A 21,191-nucleotide genomic window follows, 5' to 3' on the forward strand; every position below is an offset into this window, starting at 1 on the left:
ATGCGACACGTGACATATTCCTATGTGTCAACTGTCCCAGTCATTGTGATGCACGCAGCATACAGATGTTTTCTCCTAATTTGACCAGTTTCTCAAAGCAGGAGAATCATCCTGCTGCAACAGGACATGTTAATTATTACGTGGATTATTAAACATTTACATTTTTTGTAGAGGTTGATGCCGTTTTCGTTTGAAATCATCTGAAATCATAAAGTGGCACTTGCGAACTTTAGAAGCCTTTTTAAAACCTTGAACACACGACAAGTTTGCAGTTGCAGGGAAATTCTTTGCGACAACAGAGTGATTTAAGATGGTACACCTGTATATGTTGTGACCATATTGCATATGCCACCTTACTGAATAAGTATCCTTTACTAGTATGATACTATAAACTATTACAATACAGTGTTGTTCCTGGGGGGAGCATATTACATGTGAATACACCACCAACCATAAATCGTTTTGTGTGGGGAAGCATATTGCCTGTGACACCTTGTTACATTACCACACTATCCCACCCACCATCATTAGGCCTATAGCTGTGTTGTGGTGGGGGAGCATATTGCCTGTGACACCTTGTTATGTTAACAGGCTATCACACAGGCTATTACAGCACAATAGAGTGCCTCAGTGGGGAGTGTATTTAATGTGACACGCAGGCAGGCAGGCTGTATGCATACTGTAATGAGTCCGGTCCCAGAGGACTGTCGCTGCTTAACCTTCGCAACCCCTTCGCTAATTACTGATCCAACTGCTACTGCAGCTGAGGGAAGGGAGGGAGGGAGGAGGAAGGGAGAGGGGAAGAGAGGGAAATGAGGAGGAGAGCAGGTAACCCCCAGTTTGGTGATCAGTGATATTAATGAAGGAGGGAATACCCATTACTAGACTTGAGGAAAGATCAGTACTGTTATTGGAAGATAGATTTATAATATAATTATGGGCTCGGCTACCCGAGGGAAGGAGTGTTAGGCTACCAGATGCCTGATAAATAGTTGTGGTATATAGCCTAGCTCTTATCCATGTACTGGAGCAGTACTGTGTGCGCTCGTCCTTTGTTCTAGCCATGTGTTTCCACGTGTGTGCCAAATTCCTGTGGAGTGTGTGTGCGCGCGCACTTTCTATTGGTTGTGTTTAGTCATGGGTTTTCCCCAACTGCAGTTAAGCAGCTCAGAAGGTACATTTGAAGTCATTTAAACACAACCACTCCACAAATTTCTTGTTAACAAACTATAGTTTTGGCAAGTCGGTCAAGACATCTACTTTGTGCATGGCACAATACATTTTTCCAACAATTGTTTACAGACAGATTATTTCACTTATAATTCACTGTATCACAGTTCCAGTGGGTCAGAAGTATACATACACTAAGTTGACTGTGCCTTTAAACAGCTTGGAAAATTCCAGAAAATGTCATGGCTTTATAAGCTTCTGATAGGCTAATTGACATAATTTGCATCAACTGGAGGTGTACCTGTGGATGTATTTCAATGCCTACCTTCAAACTCAGTGCCTCTTTGCTTGACATCATGGGAAAATCAAAATAAATCAGCCAAAATCGGCCAAGAATTGTAGACCTCAAGTCTTGTGTGTGTGTGTGTGTGTGTGTGTGTGTGTGTGTGTGTGTGTGTGTTATTGTAAACTACCTTTCAAAAGGTTGGGGTCACTTAGAAATGTCCTTGTTTTCCATGAAAACATACATGAGTAGGAAATGTTGACAAGGTTATAAATAATGATTTTTAATTGAAATTATAATTGTGTCCTTTCGTCAAAGAATCCTCCATTTGCAGCAGTTATAGCCTGCAGACCTTCGGCATTCTGTTGTCAATTTGTTGAGGTAATCTGAAGAGATTTCACCCCATGCTTCCTGAAGCACCTCCCACAAGTTTGATTGGCTTGATGGGCACTTCTTACGGTCAAGCTGCTCCCACAATAGCTCAATAGGGTTGAGATCCAGTTACCATGCTGGCCACTCCATTATAGACAGAATACCAGCTGACTGCTTCTTTCCTAAATAGTTATTGCATAGTTTGGAGCTGTGCTTTGGGTCATTGTCCTGTTGTAGGAGGAAATTGGTTCCAATTAAGCGCCGTCCACAGGGTATGGCACGGCGTTGCAAAATGGAGTGATAATCTACCTACTTCAAAATCCCTTTTACCCTGTACAAATCTCCCACTTTACCAGCACCAAAGCACCCCCAGACCATCACATTGCCTCCACCATGCTTAACAGATGGCGTCAAGCACTTCTCCGGCATCTTTTCATTTTTTCTGCGTCTCACGAATGTTCTTCTTTGTGATCCAAACACCTCAAACTTAGATTTGTCTGTCTATAACACTTTATTTTTTCAAATCTGTCGAGTGTCTGGGTTATTTTGCCCACCTTAATCTTTTATTTTTACTGGCCAGTCTGAGATATGGCTTTTTCTTTGCAAATCTGCCTAGAAGGCCAACATCCCAGAGTCACTGTTGACGTTGAGACCATTTTCGATGCCCTGGCTGAGGGAAGGAGGTTCTCACCCAAGATTTGACGGTACATGGCCCCATCCATCGACCCTTTAATGCGGTGAAGTTGTCCTGTCCCCTTAGCAGAAAAGACCCCCAAAGCATAATGTTTCCACCTCCATGTTTGACGTTGGGGATGGTGTTCTTGGGGTCATAGGCAGTATTTCTTCTCTTCCAAACACGGCGAGTTAAGTTGATGCCAAATAGCTCCAGTTTGGTCTCATCTGACCACAACACTTTCATCCAGTTGTCCTCTGAATCATTCAGATGTTCATTGGCAAACTTCAGACGGGCATGTATATGTGCTTTCTTGAGCAGGGGAACCTTGCGGGCGCTGCAGGATTTCAGTCCTTCACGGCGAAGTGTGTTACCAATGGTTTTCCTGGTGACTATGGTCCCAGCTGCCTTGAGATCATTGACAAGATCCTCCCGTGTAGTTCTGGGCTGATTCCTCACTGTTCTCATGATCATTGCAACTCCATCTTGCATGGAGCCCCAGGCCGAGGGAGATTGACAGTTATTTTGTGTTTCTTCCATTTGCGAACAATCGCACCAACTGTTGTCACCTTCTCACCAAGCTGCTTGGTGATGGTCTTATAGCCCATTCCAGCCTTGTGTAAGTCTACAATCTTGTCCCTGACATCCTTGGTGAGCTCTTTGGTCTTGGCCATGGTGGAGAGTTTGGAATCTGATTGATTGCTTCTGTGGACAGGTGTCTTTTATACAGGTAACAAGATGAGATTAGGAGCACTCCCTTTAAGAGTGTGTTCTTAATCTCAGCTCGTTACCTGTATGAAAGACATGTGGGAGCCAGACATTTTTGTTGTTGGTATTCTGTCTCTCACTGTTCAAATAAACCTACTATTAAAATTATAGACTGATAATTTCTCTGTCAGTGGGCAAACGTACAAAATCAGCAGGGGATCAAATACTTTTTTCCCTCACTGTATTTAATGAAGCTGCCAGTTGATGACTTGTGAGGTTTCTGTTTCAGATCACTTTTAGGTTATGTTAATGGTCACAAAATGTGCTTTTCTTTCAAAAACGAGCAGATTTCTAAGTGACTCCAGACATTTGAACGGTCGTGTATATGGATGGGTTTCCCCCATCTGTATGGGAGAAGGTGACTCGTCGGACTCAGGCGTGCCAGGAGTGTCCACTTTTTTTCCCTGGCATTGCCACCTGTCATCTGGCACAGGTGGCACAGCTCACCTGGCACCGCAGGGCAGAAACAGACCCTGGCCTCTCGCCCGTGTCTGTCTCTGCCCGCTCCGCTGCCTGTTTTATGCCCGCTCACCGCCTGTTTGGCTGGCTGTGTCCACTCCTGTCGCCATCCTGACTGACACACACATACACACACCTGTGATGACTGGCACACAGGGCAGAATCCCAGATAGCCAGCCCAACACCAACACACCTCTAGACTTGTAATATATCATCCAACTCTCACTGGATGTCACAAGGTATTGGTGCTGTTTGTGTATTCGTGTGTGTGTGGTGTGTGTCTGCTCGCATGATGTACTGTATGTATGCGTCTGTAGTTTGGGGTCATTGCGCTGTGTTTTTTTTCTGCAGTGCCCAGTGTGCTGTCTTTGATGTGAAGGGCTCGATGAGTGAAGGCTGGGTGTGATGTGGGCTGGGTGTCATTGACAGTGCAGCTTGGTGAAACTGTGCCCATGTTTGCTCTCTGTCTGTCTGTCTGTCTACGGTCCTGTTCCATACATACCTAGAGGGGCCAGAGAGTTTGGCAGAGGCTCACCTTGGCTCCTCCTTGACTTTCAGTGGGCCACCATTTTAGAGAGAGCGGGATTCACTGTTCATTTCAGATTGTTTGTTTGTTTTACTTCTATTTATTGTTTAAACATATGTTTCCCATTCCAATAAAACCCTTTGACTTAAGTTGAATTGACAGGTGGAGAGAGAGGGAGAAAAAAAGTGCGGGATAGTCATGAAGTCAGTAGGCCAGCCTTGTGTGAGAGAGGCGGATGGAACAGAATTGTAGAGAGATGTCATTGTATTTCTTGCCCATAAGAAGTGGGGGGAGAGGGATACAGCCTGTAACACAGCCTGGTGGCTGTTGTTCCTGCGGCTCCATTAGAAAAGGCCAGTCATGCAGAAAAGCCCTGACTCACTGATTGATAAGGGGCTCAACTATACACAACACACACACAAACATACGTGCACACAGACACGCATACACACACACAGATGGATGCATGCACACAAAAACACACATCCCGGGGGTGCTGCTCCTCTCTAACTATCTCTCTCTCTCCCTCCCTCAGCTCTCTGATCTGTTCATCTCCTTCGACGTGAAACCCCAGGGCGCGGCGTCGCTGGCCCAGGTCCACAAGGCAGTGTTGCATGATGGTAGGACGGTGGCTGTGAAGGTCCAACACCCCAAGGTCCAGACACAGAGCTCCAAGGACATCGTGGTCATGGAGGTAAAGCCTGTTTGTCTGTGTTCAATAACTGTCGACGTATCTTCTGACATATTACCTCATCAATGGTCTCTCCATAATGTCTTTCTCTCGGTCTCCCTGTCTCTCTCTCTGTTTTCTCTCTGTCTCTTTGTCTCTGTGTCTCTTTGTCTCTCTCTCTGTCTCTCTCTCTCTTTCTGTCTCTCTGTCTCTCTGTCTCCCGTGTGTATTTGTGTATGCATGCGTGCATGTCTCTGTGCATATATATGTGCCGTGCGTACATGCGTGTTCCCCCTCTAGGTCCTGCTGAACATCGTCCACTGGCTGTTCCCAGACTTTGCCTTCATGTGGCTGGTGGAGGAGGCTAAGAAGAACATGCCTGTAGAGCTGGACTTTCTCAACGAGGGACGCAACGCTGAGAAGGTGGCGGTCATGCTCGCACACTTCCCCTGGCTCAAGGTACACACACACACGTTGTTACTCTGCTGGAGTATACAGTATATTTTTCCTTGTCGTCTATTTGTCTACTGTCTATTTCCCTATTCTTCTTTTAGCTTCGGTTGAATGTGGCTTGGTGTAACTGTCCAGAGAGCATGATTGATTAAGAGCAGCTACTATCGATCAGTGTGATAGTGAATGTTCGCAGAGAGATATGATGTTTGTGTGTTTTGGGGAGGTGTGGAGGAAAACAATAGCAACTCTTCTAATCGTTGCGTTCATGTTGTCATGCAATTGTGAAACATCCTCCCTTCTTCCATCCCTCTCCCTCTCTCAGGTACCTAAGATCCACTGGGACCTGTCTACCAGGCGGATTCTGACCATGGACTTTGCCGAGGGAGGCCAGGTCAACGACAGAGACTATATGAGGAGACACAGCATCAACGTCAATGAGGTACGACACCATGGCTGCATTCATTAAGTCACACCGGAGCAGCATTTTTTTAGGGGACGAACAGCGAAAATGAGCATTTGTTATTGGGCAAATCCATGTAGTCCCTCCCTGTTTGTCTGTTTTCTTCTGTTTGGTGCATATCGAATATGAGCCATATCGTGAGCTAATCCTCACTTCTGTGTATTTCCCTGCATTTTCGTCCTCATTTTGGGAACGTGAGTGAGGCCCACAGTAAAAGGCCAGGCTTGACTATTTACTATCGTCAATGCATAACGTTGTCAAACTACTTCAGAGAAAGAAACAGTGCAGAGAGAGGGAGAACAAATGAAGCTTCCTAGGCTGACGTCTTATACCGCCATCCTTTTCTTCCTCCCTCCCACCCTCTACCCCCCCATCACCAGATGAAGAGGGAATTAAAGAAATCTCTTTTTCATATAAAAGACTGTTCTCTGCAGATGGATTACATTTATTCTCGTTTGCCGCCTATTGTCGTGGCAGGGGCTCCGTGTCTGACGGAGTACTGTTTAACTCGGCTGCCGGCTGCATTCAGGCCTGGGCAGCACATATTGGCAGGGGTGCGATACCGATCATTACACCTAGGCACAATGGTGGAACACAAAAGCCATGGGAGTCTGTGGAGAGCTGGCTAATACTGGGGAGGCGTGGTTGGAATCATAGGAGACTGGTTTGATAAATACCGTACAGTCAGGCGTGTGTGTGTGTGTGTGTGTGTGTGTGTGTTGGGGGGGGGGATGCACTTCGGAGGGTTTGTGCGTGCACTTTTGTCATCTGTTAACGTGTGTGTTGACCCCTGTCTGTTTGTGTTGATCGTTATGCATATGCTTATACGCACCAGTGCGTGTGTGTGTGTGTGTGTCAGGGATGTGGCTTGTGTGGGCTCTTGACAGAATCAGCAGAGAGACACTAATGGTTTATTGATTGATAATAAAGTGTGCGTTATCACTGAGGTATTTGGCTGGGAGATTGCCGTTCTGCTCTTATTGTTTTTCTGTTACTGTGTGATGTCTTCCTGATAGGAAACAATAATTATATTTCTTTCCATCTCTCTCTTGCTCTCTCTTTCTTCCGTCTCTTTCTTTCCGTCTCTCTTTAGGTCGTTCTCTTCCTCTCCCCACTCTTTGTCTTTTTTAAATGTCTGGGAAAGAATGAGAGACAGAGGAAGAAAGAGACAGGAAAAGAGGAGACGTGTACATGACTGCTGCCCTCTGCTCACCCAAGCCACGGCTGCCAGTCAGGGCTTTAGAGTGCAACCATTATAATCGCAGATGCGCGTAAATATTTTGCTGTGCGACCTGGAATGTTAACTTGAGAGCACCAGTGTGCCTAGAAAAATTTAAGGATTCAAGCTTTACTACCTAAAATATTGTGCACCTAAATTTATTTGGCGCACACGTGCTCCTTGTAAAAAAAAAAAGTCAGCATAGAGCCCTGCCAGTATATTACATTGCAACATCATGTTCCGCTGTGGGTGTTTCCGGGTGTGTGTTTCCGGGTGTGTGTTTCCGGGTGTGTTTTCCGGGTGTGTGGGTGTGTTTTCCGGGTGTGTGGGTGTGTTTTCCGGGTGTGTGGGTGTGTTTTCCGGGTGTGTGTGGACAGGGTTAAAGCTCCATTCCAGTTCACACATGCTGATTATTTGGCTGATGATCTGCTGATTAGTTTCATACATCTCTATTAAAATGAAACGTTTTGCTTACTCTTTATGTATCCAATCAATCACGCCTCAATGTGCCCTCGAAACATGGACACACACAAACACAAACACTTGCACTCACACACCCATATGCACACAGGATTTCAGATGTATATTTCAGTGCTGCACCTACAGCCTCAAAATAAGCCATTACTCTTCATAACAGTTAATTTCATGCCTTGCTTTACAGCAACAGAGAGGATGGGAGCGAGGGGGAGGGGGAAAGGGGGAGAAAAGAGAGAGGGAGAGACGAGTGAAAACAGGGTAAGAAATTGCAAGGAGGAGAGACACAGTAGAGCGAAAGAATAGAGAGAGAGAGAGAGCAGAGATGGTGACACCTTCACTTTTTCCACATTTTGTTATGTTACAGCCTTATTCTAAAATGGATTACACTCTTTATTTCCCTCATCAATCTACACACAATTTCTAATAATGACAAATCAGGTTTTTAAATATCACATTTACATAAGTATTCAGACACTTTACTCAGTACTTGGATGAAGCACCTTTTGCAGCGATTACAGCCTCGAGTCTTCTTGGGTATGACGCTACAAGATTGGCACACCTGTATTGCACAGCTATTTTCAGGTCTCGGGTACCTTACCCGTTTGTATACATGGCTAGCATAATAAATTATTATTATTTAACGTTCAAACGGCTCTCCTGTGACGTAGGTACGTGCGACATGCGCCTAGTTTCCTGAAACGAGTCACAATTTTATGTGGTTTGAAATACTATCAACTTTTAGGATGCTGATGAAGGTGGCACCTTTACAAGACGGTATCTTCCTGCGCATTCTCGTTTTCTAAAGATGCAAGAAATGCTTAATTTTTCAGGAGTTAATATTGAGGCTGTGTGTGAGGTTATAGACCTTCTGTCAGTGTCCAGATTTCCGTTTCCATTTAACCCATCAGGAACAGTAGGCCGCAGATCCCTTGACGTGCCATAGGCCTCTTCTAGTCCCCATCTTGTGACGGTCTAATTTGTATAGCGCCTCACCATCATCACGCGTAACACAGCCGGCACTGCTATCATCCTTTTTTTTTTATTACTTCACCAAGTCTTTCCCAAACATGGGGCTACTTTTCTGGCCCTCCCTTCAGCTCCGTTTAAAAGCTTTTCTCTTATTGAATTCAATTGAACTTAGTACCTTTTTTTTTTTACTCTCAGAGGATTGACAATGCCATTTTTCTTGCCCATTCCAAAAAGTATTTGCGATAGGGGGGTAGGCTATTTGGCACGTGCACAGTTAGACCCTAAAAGATAGGCTTACGCACAACAATGATACGTTTATGGATTTTTTTTTAAGGTATTTCTTCCTCTTTATTCTACCAGCCCGTGACATCACTTCCCAATATTTCATGACCCTGAACCCGCCCGGGTTATGAGTCAACCCGCGCATCTAGCATGCATATCCTAGTAGGTCAGAGGTTTGGGCAAGTCAATGGGCGGACATAGCGGTAATGGATCAAGCTATAATTTCTCTGTGTGTAAGTCTGTGTTACACTAGTAATATTCTATCAGCTTTGGCCCCCAGCTTTGGCCCCCTGGAGCCGTTACACACTCGTGCAGGCATGCACACACACACGCAGGCAAAAGCGCACACACACACGAATGCAGACACACACATTTTGTTATTCTTTCATCAAGGGGACCTAAAAATGTATTTCTATTCAAAATCTTATTTAACCTAACACTTACCCTAACCCTAAATGAGGGAGAATTTTCCTTGTTTTACTATCCTTGTGGGGATTTTAGGTCCCGACATGGATAGAAGAACCCCGCCCTCCTAAGGGGTGAGGACTGAGGAGTGATTCTGCCTGCCTGCAAGCCTGCTGTGATGCTGTGCTCCATCTGGCAGACACTCAGACACGTTACTGTTGTTATTGATGCACTTATGAATACTGTTAGTCACACAGCTGTCAGCGATCGTGTGTGTGTGTGTGCGTGTGTGCGCACGTGTGTGTGCGTGTGTGTGTGTGTGTGTGCACACGTGTGCGTTTGTGCGCGCACATATATGCATGCATCTGGAGAGATACCCGTAACTCTGAAGTGGTGCTCATTGACTCACACTTATCAGACTGTATCTACTTCCAGCTCTTTATAGTTTGATCAATAAAAGCCAGATAGGGAAGGAGAGAGTATGATTGAGAGCATAGATTACACAAATATTATTCGACTGATCATCAACACACACATACAAAGAAGATACAGACTCCCAGGCATGAATCATACTGATCCCACACACACACACACACACACACCAGTTATGTTGTGTTCTAATGTGCCCCAGAGTGTATGTAGGAGGCCCAGGGATACCGTCAGTGTGAAAGATCAGTATGATTAATGTCTCCATTTAATTCTCTCTCTCTCTCGTAGTGTGTAGACCGTGAGTGATGAGTGTGTATGGTGACTCTATGCCTGATGACACACTCATTATTACTATGACATAAACACTATTGCTGTCAGCCACATTCTCCAATGATATGAAGAAGAATAGTAGGGTCTGGAGTAGGGACTGGGCAAGAGGCTGGGTGCAGATTTAGGGGTTGGATCTAGAACCCATTGGTAAAGGGTTGGGGCGAGAACCCATGAGAGGTAGCAAAAGAGGACAGCAAGATAATGAGAAAGGAGAACTAGATGGGAGAAACATTGTGAGAGAGAAAGTTTAGACAATTCAATTGCGAGATGGCGATAGAAGGAAAAAGAGGGATGGAAAACGAGAGAGTTGTGACGATGAGAGAGAGCACCCTGTCGAGAGGGTTCATCAGGCAGAGGCTAGCCAGGCTACGCTACATTATGCTAGCAACTCTGAGAGCCTGGCTGAGTGAGTGAGATGGAGAGGAGGACACTTAACTCTGTAAAATACTGTTTCCCCAACCGTTAGTGGTATTAAAACCTACACAAGAGGAGGAGAGAGAACTGCTCATCTGTTCACTTTCCTCTGCATAGATCATTTTACAATAAACAGAAGTGTGTGCACAAATACACATAGTACACACAGATTATGCAAAACTCTGCATCATCAGCATTCTTAACAGCGTAATATATGTCTTGGATATATTCGCCAAACTTTTGTCTCCCAAATCATCTCTGGTTGGAAAAATGAAAAGGTAAATCTGTTTATCCATGCCGTGCACGTTGGGGTCGAGTCCAGAGAAAAGTCTATTTGGTCCATCATTAATCTTTTGATTACACACACGGCGGCGACTCGCGCACACACACCTTCCCGCACACACACACACACACACACACACACACACACACACACACACACACACACACACACACACACACAGATGCCAGGGCCAGTTAATAATTCTATCCATTCTCACCTGGCCGGACAGACTCATTTATTATGTCTAATAACACTCACTATCAGCTAATGGCCGGGCCCGCCGCTACTGTGGTCCCGTACAGTGTGTGTTTGCGTGCATGGAGACAAAGAAATATACACTATTTTTATGACGTCAGATAAATCTCTATCTATCCGGATTTAAAGTAAACTGTCTTTATGTGGGTTGCTTGCGAGGCAGTAGCCATCTGCAGTTTTCCAATTTTCAACCAAGTGCCGTGCAGAGTCTTTGTAATGATTTGATAGAAACAATGGTCTCCTCTTTCTAAATGACAAGCACAGTGCAGATGTTAAGACGGAATAAACTGGGGATTGTGTGTTTATAAACTGGGATTTGGAGAGAGAATATGACAATCCAGACTTGTAATCCCATGAGAGGAGTAGAGATTACAGACAACACAGATTAGGAGTGTCTGGAGGCACTACAACTTGCATCTGTTATATTGTTTCATCAGACACACTACACCGTCTTTGAGGAAACCGTGTCAGGCCATGGCTGTGTTTCTGACTGTGGGATGTCTTCTCAATTGACTATCACTTTAAGCAGTATGTATTTTATTTTAAACTATGGGTATGTTAGCCCTGCACTACAGACCTGTGCTACACTATGCCTGTGTTAGCGTTAGCATGGTCACTATGTTAGAAATCTCAGCTAACCCAAACCATTGCCAGTGCTTTGACACCATGTTAAGTGGATACATTGTCTATACTGTATGCCTGCTGGAGTGGTAAGTCATTGTGCTTTGACAGCGTTAGATAACCAGCCTAGAGAAGAGGGTTGGCGTAAAGGTATGCTACTGAATTCTTCTAAGAGAGCGCCATTAAACCTAAATGACCCACGTCACAGCACTGTACCCATAGCAATAGGCTCTGCCCCAAATGGCTGTGGTCAAAAGTAGTCCACTATACAGGGGATACGCTGCCATTTGGGATGCAACCATAGTAATTCAATGAGTTGCAATGGAGGCACTTAATTTCTTTCAGCGTGTCGACTCGCAGTCTCGATGAGTCGCAGGGGTTTGTGTGTCAATGTGTCTGCATGCCATGCGCGCATGAGTACTAGTCATGACATCACAATGCCCCATGTCAACTTGACCACCATTCAAAAGGTACAATTACATATGATTCATATGTGAAAGCTGAGCTCTGCGTGTGGTTTGCCTGTGGATGTATACTGGGTCTTAGCTATTCAAACATTATTCATATTCAACGTCCTGGAACGCAGCCATCAGCTGGAAGCCTTACACGAAACCCAAACCGGCTGCGCGCGTGCGCCATCGTGCATAAATGTATTTTGTACCCCCACACCAAACGCGATCACGACATGCAGGTTCAAATATCAAACAAACTCTGAACCAATTATATTAATTTGGGGACAGGTCGGAAAGCAATAAACATTTATGGCAATTTAGCTAGCTAGCTTGCACTTGCTAGCTAATTTGTCCTATTTAGCTAGCTTTCTGTTGCTAGCTAATTTGTCCTGGGATATAAACATTGAGTTGTTATTTTACCTGAAATGCACAAGGTCCTCTACTCCACCAATTAATCCACACATAAAACGGTCAACCAAATTATTTCTAGTCATCTCTCCTCCTTCCAGGCTTTTTCTTCTCTTGACTTTATATTGCGATTGGCAACAACCATAAATTAGGTGCATTACCCCCACTGACCTCGTTCGTCTTTCAGTCACCCACGTGGGTATAACCAATGAGGAGATAGCACGTGGGTACCTGCTTCTATAAACCAATGAGATGGGAGAAGCAGGCCTTGCAGCGCGGCCTGCGTCAGAAATAGAACTGACTTCTATTTCAGCCCTTGGCAACGCAGACGCTCTTTGGCGTTTACTTTAAATCCGGATAGATAGAGATTTATCTGACGTCATAAAAAGAGTATATATCTCTTTGTCTCCATGCACGCAAACACACACTGTACGGGACCACAGTAGCGGCGGGCCCGGCCATTAGCTGATAGTGAGTGTTATTAGACATAATAAATGAGTCTGTCCGGCCAGCTGTCACCTGACGGCTTCCCTCATGAGAAGAAGGGAGTGTGGCGCAGTGAGGGTCATCCACTTAATGTCCACGCCCTCACCTACACCACAAGCCATGTAATCAGCCGGGAACGCGCCCACTGGCTTGAACATGCACAGCTGAATTCAACAATGGTTTATTGACAGATTATTTCACTTATGATTCACTGTATCACAATTCCAGTGGGTCAGAAGTTTACATACACTAAGTTGACAGCTTGGAAAATTCCAGAAAATGATGTCATCGCTTTAGAAGCTTCTGATAGGCTAAGTGAAATCATTTGAGTCAATTGGAGGTGTACCCGTGGATGTATTTCAAGGCCTACCTTCAAACTCAGTGCCTCTTTGCTTGACATCATGGGGAAATCAAAAGAAATCAGCCAAGACCTCAGAAAAAAAATTGTAGACCTCCACAAGTCTGGTTCATCCTTGGGAGCAATTTCCAAACGCCTGAAGGTACCACGCTCATCTGTACAAACAATAGTACGCAAGTATAAACACCATGGGACCACACAGCCGTCAGCTTATGGAAGGCCACCCAAAATGTTTGACCCAAGTTAAACAATTGAAAGGCAATGCTACCAAATACTAATTCAGTGTATGTAAACTTCTGACCCACTGGGAATGTGATGAAAGAAACAAAAGCAGAAATAAATCACTCTCTACTATTATTCTGACATTTCACATTCTTAAAATAAAGTGGTGATCCTAACTGACCTATTCGAACTTGTAACCTTTGGAATCAGAGGCAGATGCTTACACCCATCCGCCATCCCCGCCCGTAACGCTTTAGCAAAATCAAAACCTACTTGAAGGTAACAGCACTCATTGTTGCCCCTAGAGGCCGGTTTCCATGTCATCTTCTGACGTCCTCATACATGGATGGATGTCACTGATTACTGCCCCTATATACAGAACCTTCCACCCCCACCTGGGATATGAATGTGTGTGGTGTTTTCCTTTTTATTTTTCATGAGTTCACCTCTAATACCAGCACCTCCAAAAATCGTACCTTGATGTGGGTATGTTCTTCAGCTTTGGTATAGGGGAACTCATGCATGCAGACATACTGATGCACAAACCTGCGCGCATACACACAAACACACAGGTACACACAAGCCTTCGAGTGGACACGCTGAAAGAAATTAAGTGACTATTACAACTAGAGATGGGCACGGTTATTTGAATATTCCAACGGACGTTAGTATTCGATTACATGCGAGAGTATTCATTTAAAAATGAACACAAAAATAGATCTTAGTGAAAAGGCTTTGTAATTAAAAATAAATATATATCTATGTGACATTTCTACATACAAGGATAGAACAACAAGCAGTTGCAGAGTCTCTCACACAGTCACACACACAGTACCTGCGCTCTCACATGGTTACAACCACAGTATCTACGCTCTCACACGGTCACACACACAGTATCTGCGCTGTCACACGGTCACACACACAGTATCTGCGCTCTCACATGGTCACACAGTATCTACACATCTGCATGGGTTCACTCAGGGTTGGCTTCACGCTGCTGGCTTATTGTTGCGGAAACTGACCCACTATGCTATTTACTTTCTGTATCTACGTCATATCGCTAAGTCTACCATAACCCCCTAGAGTCGTGTGTCTGCGCCCCGTGGAAATCTAATTAGCATAATAATAAAAAATCCCCCTAAAAATCTGTCAATTAATTATTTATTTTTTGTGTGTCTCAAATCACCGCATACGCCGATGTCCTGCTTCCGCAGCTGCGGTGACAGAGCTAGAGGTCTTTCTCAGTATCTCAGATATAAGACACCAACACTTCAGAACAAACTTCCTTTAGATGTTTTTGGGGGGGACTATCTGTTGTTCCATGTAGTGAATCTGTTATTCAATGCTTTTGTATGGGCTAATTGCAGGAAAGCCCCCCCAAAATAGTATTATGCTTACAACAAGTAGTAACGTATTAGGCATGCTGGCTTTAAGTGACACGCTTTCCAATTTTGTTTTTAGAAACAGGACAAGAAAATACCATTTGATTTAGCTTTTAATTAGCTTAAAGAGTCTTGTAATCCACGTTGCACCATCAGAAACACTGCAGTTTGCTGCCAAAGAACATGTAAAGTGTAAATAGTTTTTCTGGGTGCAGGTTTTCCTTTACCAGTTTTTATTGACTCCTGCACCCAAATACCTGGGTGCACTATTGAGTCAAGCATGCCAATTATTGATTTGCCGTTAGTATTGCCAGAAACATGCTAAACGCCTTGATGACTAGCATCTAATAGACTGTGTTAACATTTGCTATGGGATTTCCCCCAGCATGCTACAGTGTGTCAGTCTTAAAGAAGGACATGATTGCGATTTTACACTGCTAATTCTCCCTCTGGGTTCCCTCCTACTGACTTAGTTAGCCTCCTAGCATATTTCAGCCACTTGAGTTACTGGGGGGGGGGGGGAGAAAAGGTGGGTTGGTTCTATCCTTGTGGAGACCTAAAATCCCCCAAATTCCCCACAAGGATAGTAAAACAAGGAAAATGGTCCACGATGGGAAAATTTCCTACGTCCCCATTATGACAAAGGCTATTTTAAGCTTAGAGGTTAGGTTTAGGAATAGGGTTACATTTAGGTCCCCACGAAGATAGAAAAACATTACGTGTATGTCTATTTCTTGGGTCTACTGTGATATGAGATTTGGATTATCTTTGTGTGTGTGAGAGAGACTTCCCTCTCTCTCCCCAATGAAAAATGAAGTTCTAATTAATGGCCATTAGTAGATGCCTATTCCTTATCAGCTCTTTTGTTTGCTGTCTGTGTCCTTATTAACTACTGTGTGTGTGTGTGTGTGTGAGATTAATTATATGCAGGGCTCTCCAGACAGGTTGAATGGTGTATCAGAGGGACCCTAGCAGCGTGGTGTCTTGTACAGCACAGACGTACACACAGGGGCCTCTGTTTAACTCTGTGTGTTTGAGTGCGTGTCTGAACATGTCCTGTGTCTGTAGTGTTTCAGCTCTCTGCAGGACGACAGCTGTGTGTGTGTGTCTGTTTCTTGGGTCTGCTGCGATATGACCCACAGTCTGTATCTCTGTGTGTGTGTGTGTGTGTGTGTGTGTGTGTGTGAGAGCGATTGAGAGACTCACTGGCTGCCACTGATGTCCTTCCCCCAGTCTTTCTCTCCTGTGATGTTACTATTTTTAGACTAATGATAAAAAGAGCTGTCCTGGGGGATCCCTGAGAAAGAATCCCCCTTTCTTTTTTTTTCTTTCATCCCCCTCTGAGAAAGAACAGAGATACCTGGGGTTGCGTCGTGCTGCTTAGTCAATATGGTGTAAGTGTTTGACACACACACATTTGAAATACTTTATTTGAATCCACAAATTACATAATGGGTTCAACAATTCAAAGGTCTTGGATACAAGCAGCACCTTCTCTGCTACGCTGCCCATAATAGCTGAAATGGAGCAGTACTTTGCCAGTTGCTTTGCACTCGTCTTAGGCAGGCCTGCAATCTGTAAACCAGATGCTATTTTTAGAACACTGAAAAAATTTGCACATTTATCTATATGCCAACAGTGAGCAACAAGGCCTAACTTATCATAACCATTACAGATAACAAATCCTAATTGCTCAATTGCCTCATATATTGCCATATGGATATATATACAGTTGAAGTCGGAAGTTTAGACACCTTAGCCAAATACATTTAAACTCAGTTTTTCACAATTCCTGACATTTAATCCTAGTAAAAATTCCCTGTTTTAGGTCAGTTAGGATCACCATTTTATTTTAAGAATGTGAAATGTCAGAATAATAGTAGAGAGAATGATTTATTTCAGCTTGTATTTCTTTCATCACATTCCCAGTGAGTCAGAAGTTTACATACACTCAATTAGTATTTGGTAGCATTGCCTTTACATTGTTTAACTTGGGTCAAACATTTCAGGTAGCCTTCCATAAGCTTCCCACAATAAGTTGGGAATATTGGCACATTCCCCCTGACAGAGCTGGTGTAACTGAGTCAGATTTGTAGGCCTCCTTGCTCGCACACGCTTTTTCAGTTCTGCCCACAAATTTTATGTTGGATTGAGGTCAGGGCTTTGTGATGGGCACTCATATACCTTGACTTTGTTGTCCTTAAGCCATTTTGCCACAACTTTGGAAGTATGCTTGGGGTTATTGTCCATTTGGAAAACCCATTTGCGACCAAGCTTTAACTTCCTGACTGATGTCTGGAGATGTTGCTTCAATATATCCACATACTTTACCTACCTCATGATGCCATCTATTTTGTGAAGTGCACCAGTCCCTCCTGCAGCAAAGCACCCCCACAACATGATACTGCCACCCCCGTGATTCACGGTTGGGATGGTGTTCTTCGGCTTGCAACCATCCCACTTTTTCCCCCAAACATAATGATGGTCATTATGGCCAAACAGTTCTATATTTGTTTCATCAGACCAGAGAACATTTCTCCAAAAAGTACTACCTTTGTCCCCATGTGCAGTTGCAAACCATAGTCTGGCTTTTTCATGGCGGTTTTGGAGCAGTGGCTTCTTCTTTGCTGAGCGGCCTTTCAGGTTATGTCGATATAGGACTAATTTTACTGTGGATAAAAATACTTTTGTACCTGTTTCCTCCAGCATCTTCACAAGGTCCTTTGCTGTTGTTCTGGGATTGATTTGCACTTTTTTCACTATAGTACGTTCATCTCTAGGAGACAGAACACGTCTCCTTCCAATGCAGTATGACGGCTGCGTGGTCCCATGGTGTTTATACTGGCTTACTATTGTTTGTACAGATGAGCGTGGTACCTTCAGGCGTTTGGAAATTGCTCCCAAGGATGAACCAGACTTGTGGAGGTCTACAATTTTTTTTCTGACGTCTTGGCTGATTTCTTTTGATTTCCCCATGATGTCAAGCAAAGAGGCACTGAGTTTGAAGGTAGACCTTGAAATACATCCATGGGTACACCTCCAATTGACTCCAATGATGTCAATTAGCCTATCAGAAGCTTCTAAAGCCATGACATTTTCTGGAATTTTCCAAGCTGTTTAAAGGCACAATCAATTTAGTGTATGTGAACTTCTGACCCACTGGAATTGTGATACAGTGAATTATAAGTTAAATAATCTGTCTGTAAACAATTGTTGGAGAAATTTCTTGTCATGCACAAAGTAGATGTCTTAACCGACTTGCCAAAACTATAGTTTGTTAACAAGAAATGTTAAACTTCCGACTTCAACTGTGTGTGTGTGTGTGTGTGTGTGTGTGTGTGTGTGTGTGTGTGTGTGTGTGTGTGTGTGTACGTACAGTGGGGCAAAAAAGTATTTAGTCAGCCACCAATTGTGCAAGTTCTCCCACTTAAAAAGATGAGAGAGACCTGTAATTTTCATCATATGTACACTTCAACTATGACAGACAAAATGAGAAAAAAAATCCAGAAAATCACATTGTAGGTTTTTTAATGAATTTATTTGCAAATTATGGTGGAAAATAAGTATTTGGTCACCTACAAACAAGCAAGATTTCTGTCTCTCACAGACCTGTAACTTCTTCTTTAAGAGGCTCCTCTGTCCCCCACTCGTTACCTGTATTAATGGCACCTGTTTGAACTTGTTATCAGTATAAAAGACACCTGTCCACAACCTCAAACAGTCACACTCCAAACTCCACTATGGCCAAGGACACCAGAAACAAAATTGTAGACCTGCACCAGGCTGGGAAGACTGAATCTGCAATAGGTAAGCAGCTTGGTTTGAAGAAATCAACTGTGGGAGCAATTATTAGGAAATGGAAAACATACAAGACCACTGATAATCTCCCTCGATCTGGGGCTCCACGCAAGATCTCACCTCGTGGGGTCAAAATGATCACAAGAACGGTGAGCAAAAATCCCAGAACCACACGGGGGGACCTAGTGAATGACCTGCAGAGAGCTGGGACCAAAGTAACAAAGCCTACCATCAGTAACTCAAATCCTGCAGTGCCAGACGTGTCCCCTGCTTAAGCCAGTACATGTCCAGGCCCGTCTGAAGTTTGCTGAAGTTTTCTAGAGAGCATTTGGATGATCCAGAAGAAGATTGGGATAATGTCATATGGTCAGATAAAACCAAAATAGAACTCAACTTGCCGTGTTTGGAGGACAAAGAATGCTGAGTTGCATCCAAAGAACACCATACCTACTGTGAAGCATGGGGGTGGAAACATGCTTTGGGGCTGTTTTTCTGCAAAGGGACCAGGACGACTGATCCGTGTAAAGGAAAGAATGAATGGGGCCATGTATCGTGAGATGTTGAGTGAAAACCTCCTTCCATCAGCAAGGGCATTGAAGATGAAACGTGGCTGGGTCTTTCAGCATGACAATGATTCCAAACACACCGCCCGGGCAACGAAGGAGTGGCTTCGTAAGAAGCATTTCAAGGTGCTGGAGTGGCCTAGCCAGTCTCTAGATCTCAACCCCATAGAAAATCTTTGGAGGGAGTTGAAAGTCCGTGTTGCCCAGCAACAGCCCCAAAACATCACTGCTCTACAGGAGATCTGCATGGAGGAATGGGCCAAAATACCAGCAACAGTGTGTGAAAACCTTGTGAAGACTTACAGAAAACGTTTGACCTTTGTCATTGCCAACAAAGGGTATATAACAAAGTATTGAGAAACTTTTGTTATTGACCAAATACTTATTTTCCACCATAATTTGAAAATAAATTAATAAAAAATCCTACAATGTGATTTTCTAGATTTTTTTTCTCATTTGTCTGTCATATTTGAAGTGTACCTATGATGAACATTACAGGCCTCTCTCATCTTTTTAAGTGGGAGAACTTGCACAATTGGTGGCTGACTAAATACCTTTTTGCCCCACTGTATATCTCATTTAAAAAACAAGTACCATTTTAAGATTAATTTATTGAAACTTTAATGATTATATTAGATCATGGAACACAGTCTTCAAAAGGTCGTAACATCAGCAGTGGCACTTGCTTGTGGAAGCCTATGGCTGTGCAATGGCATAGCCTTGTTTTGTTAATTTAGCAGACAAGACACTCTTATTTCCCAAGACACTCTTATTTTCCAAGACCTTATCACAGTCAAGCCACCTATTTTATACTGAAAAACATGCACACGCCTGTCTATATAAGGTCCCACAGTTGACAGTGCATGTCAGAGCCAAAACCAGAAATTGTCAGTAGAGCTCAAAGACAGCATTGTGTCGAGGCACAGATCTGGGGAAAGGTACCAAAAATTACTGCAGTAATGACGGTCCCCAAGAACACAGTGGCCTCCATCATTCTTAAATGGAAGAAGTTTGGAACCACCAAGAGCCACCCAGCCAAACTGAGCAATCGGGGGAGAAGGGCCTTGGTCACTCTGACAGAGCTCCTATGTTCCTCTGTGGAGCAGCACTCTACCGATCAGGCCTTTATGTTAGAATGGCCAGACGGAAGCCACTTTGGGACAAGTCTGTAATGTTTATTTAGTGGCCTGGCCAGAGGCCAGACTTGAACCCGATCGAACATCTCTGGAGAGACCGGAAAATAGCTGTGCAGTGAGGCTCCGATCAAACCTGACAGAGCTTGAGAGGATCTGCTGAGATCGCTGTCAAAGGTTCTTCAACAAATTTCTAAATAATGGTCTGAATACTTTTCAAAATGTGATATGATATGATGGGTTTTTTTTGCAAACGTTTCTAACCCTGTTTTTGCTTTGTCATTATGGGGTATTGTGTGTAAATCGTTTTATTATTTTTTTGCTCCTCAATCAATTTTAGAATAAGGCTGTAACGTAAATACATTTGGAAAAAGTCAAGGGGTCTGAATACTTTCCGAATGCACTGTATGGCCAGGACATCTGTTTGGTGAGCAGGCCTAAGCTTAATGATTCTGATCAAATAAATATTTTTGCATATTTTCATTGTGGAACCGGTCTATGTTTAGAGGGGTAATAACCTAGGCTAACCAATTCAAAATGCCACTATCAGTTGACAAAGTAGGGTCGTCACTGACGTTAGTTACCACAGCCACAGTCATAAACGCTGCGTGTTTCTACAATTTTGTTTCTTAAAATCTGATTTTGAACCTAATCCTTAACCCACTGTTCCCCGGGCGTCGAAGACATGGATGTCGATTAAGGCAGCCCCTCCGCACCTCTCTGATTCAGAGGGGTTGGTTTAAATGCGGAAGACACATTTCAGTTGAAGGCATTCAGTTGTACAGCTGACTAGGTATTCCCCCTTTCCCTAACCTTAAGTCCACAAACACACACAGTCCCTGAAGCTGAGAGGAGCAGGGATAACACTGTG

The 21,191-nt window shown here is 43.8% G+C and overlaps 1 protein-coding gene across 2 annotated transcripts in view; it reads left to right on the forward strand.

The window, feature by feature from the left end:
* Nucleotides 1-21,191, forward strand: part of LOC139374952 (aarF domain containing kinase 1) — a 161,190-nt gene that overhangs the window by 100,582 nt on the left and 39,417 nt on the right. For both annotated transcript variants that reach the window (XM_071116226.1, XM_071116225.1), the window contains exons 5-7: nucleotides 4,787-4,945; nucleotides 5,222-5,380; nucleotides 5,697-5,813. In XM_071116226.1, the coding sequence (XP_070972327.1) occupies nucleotides 4,787-4,945; nucleotides 5,222-5,380; nucleotides 5,697-5,813 (435 nt within the window). The remainder of the gene's footprint in view (nucleotides 1-4,786; nucleotides 4,946-5,221; nucleotides 5,381-5,696; nucleotides 5,814-21,191) is intronic.

Source organism: Oncorhynchus clarkii, chromosome 19 (assembly GCF_045791955.1).
Source record: "Oncorhynchus clarkii lewisi isolate Uvic-CL-2024 chromosome 19, UVic_Ocla_1.0, whole genome shotgun sequence".
NCBI classification, from domain to species: Eukaryota; Metazoa; Chordata; class Actinopteri; order Salmoniformes; family Salmonidae; genus Oncorhynchus; species Oncorhynchus clarkii.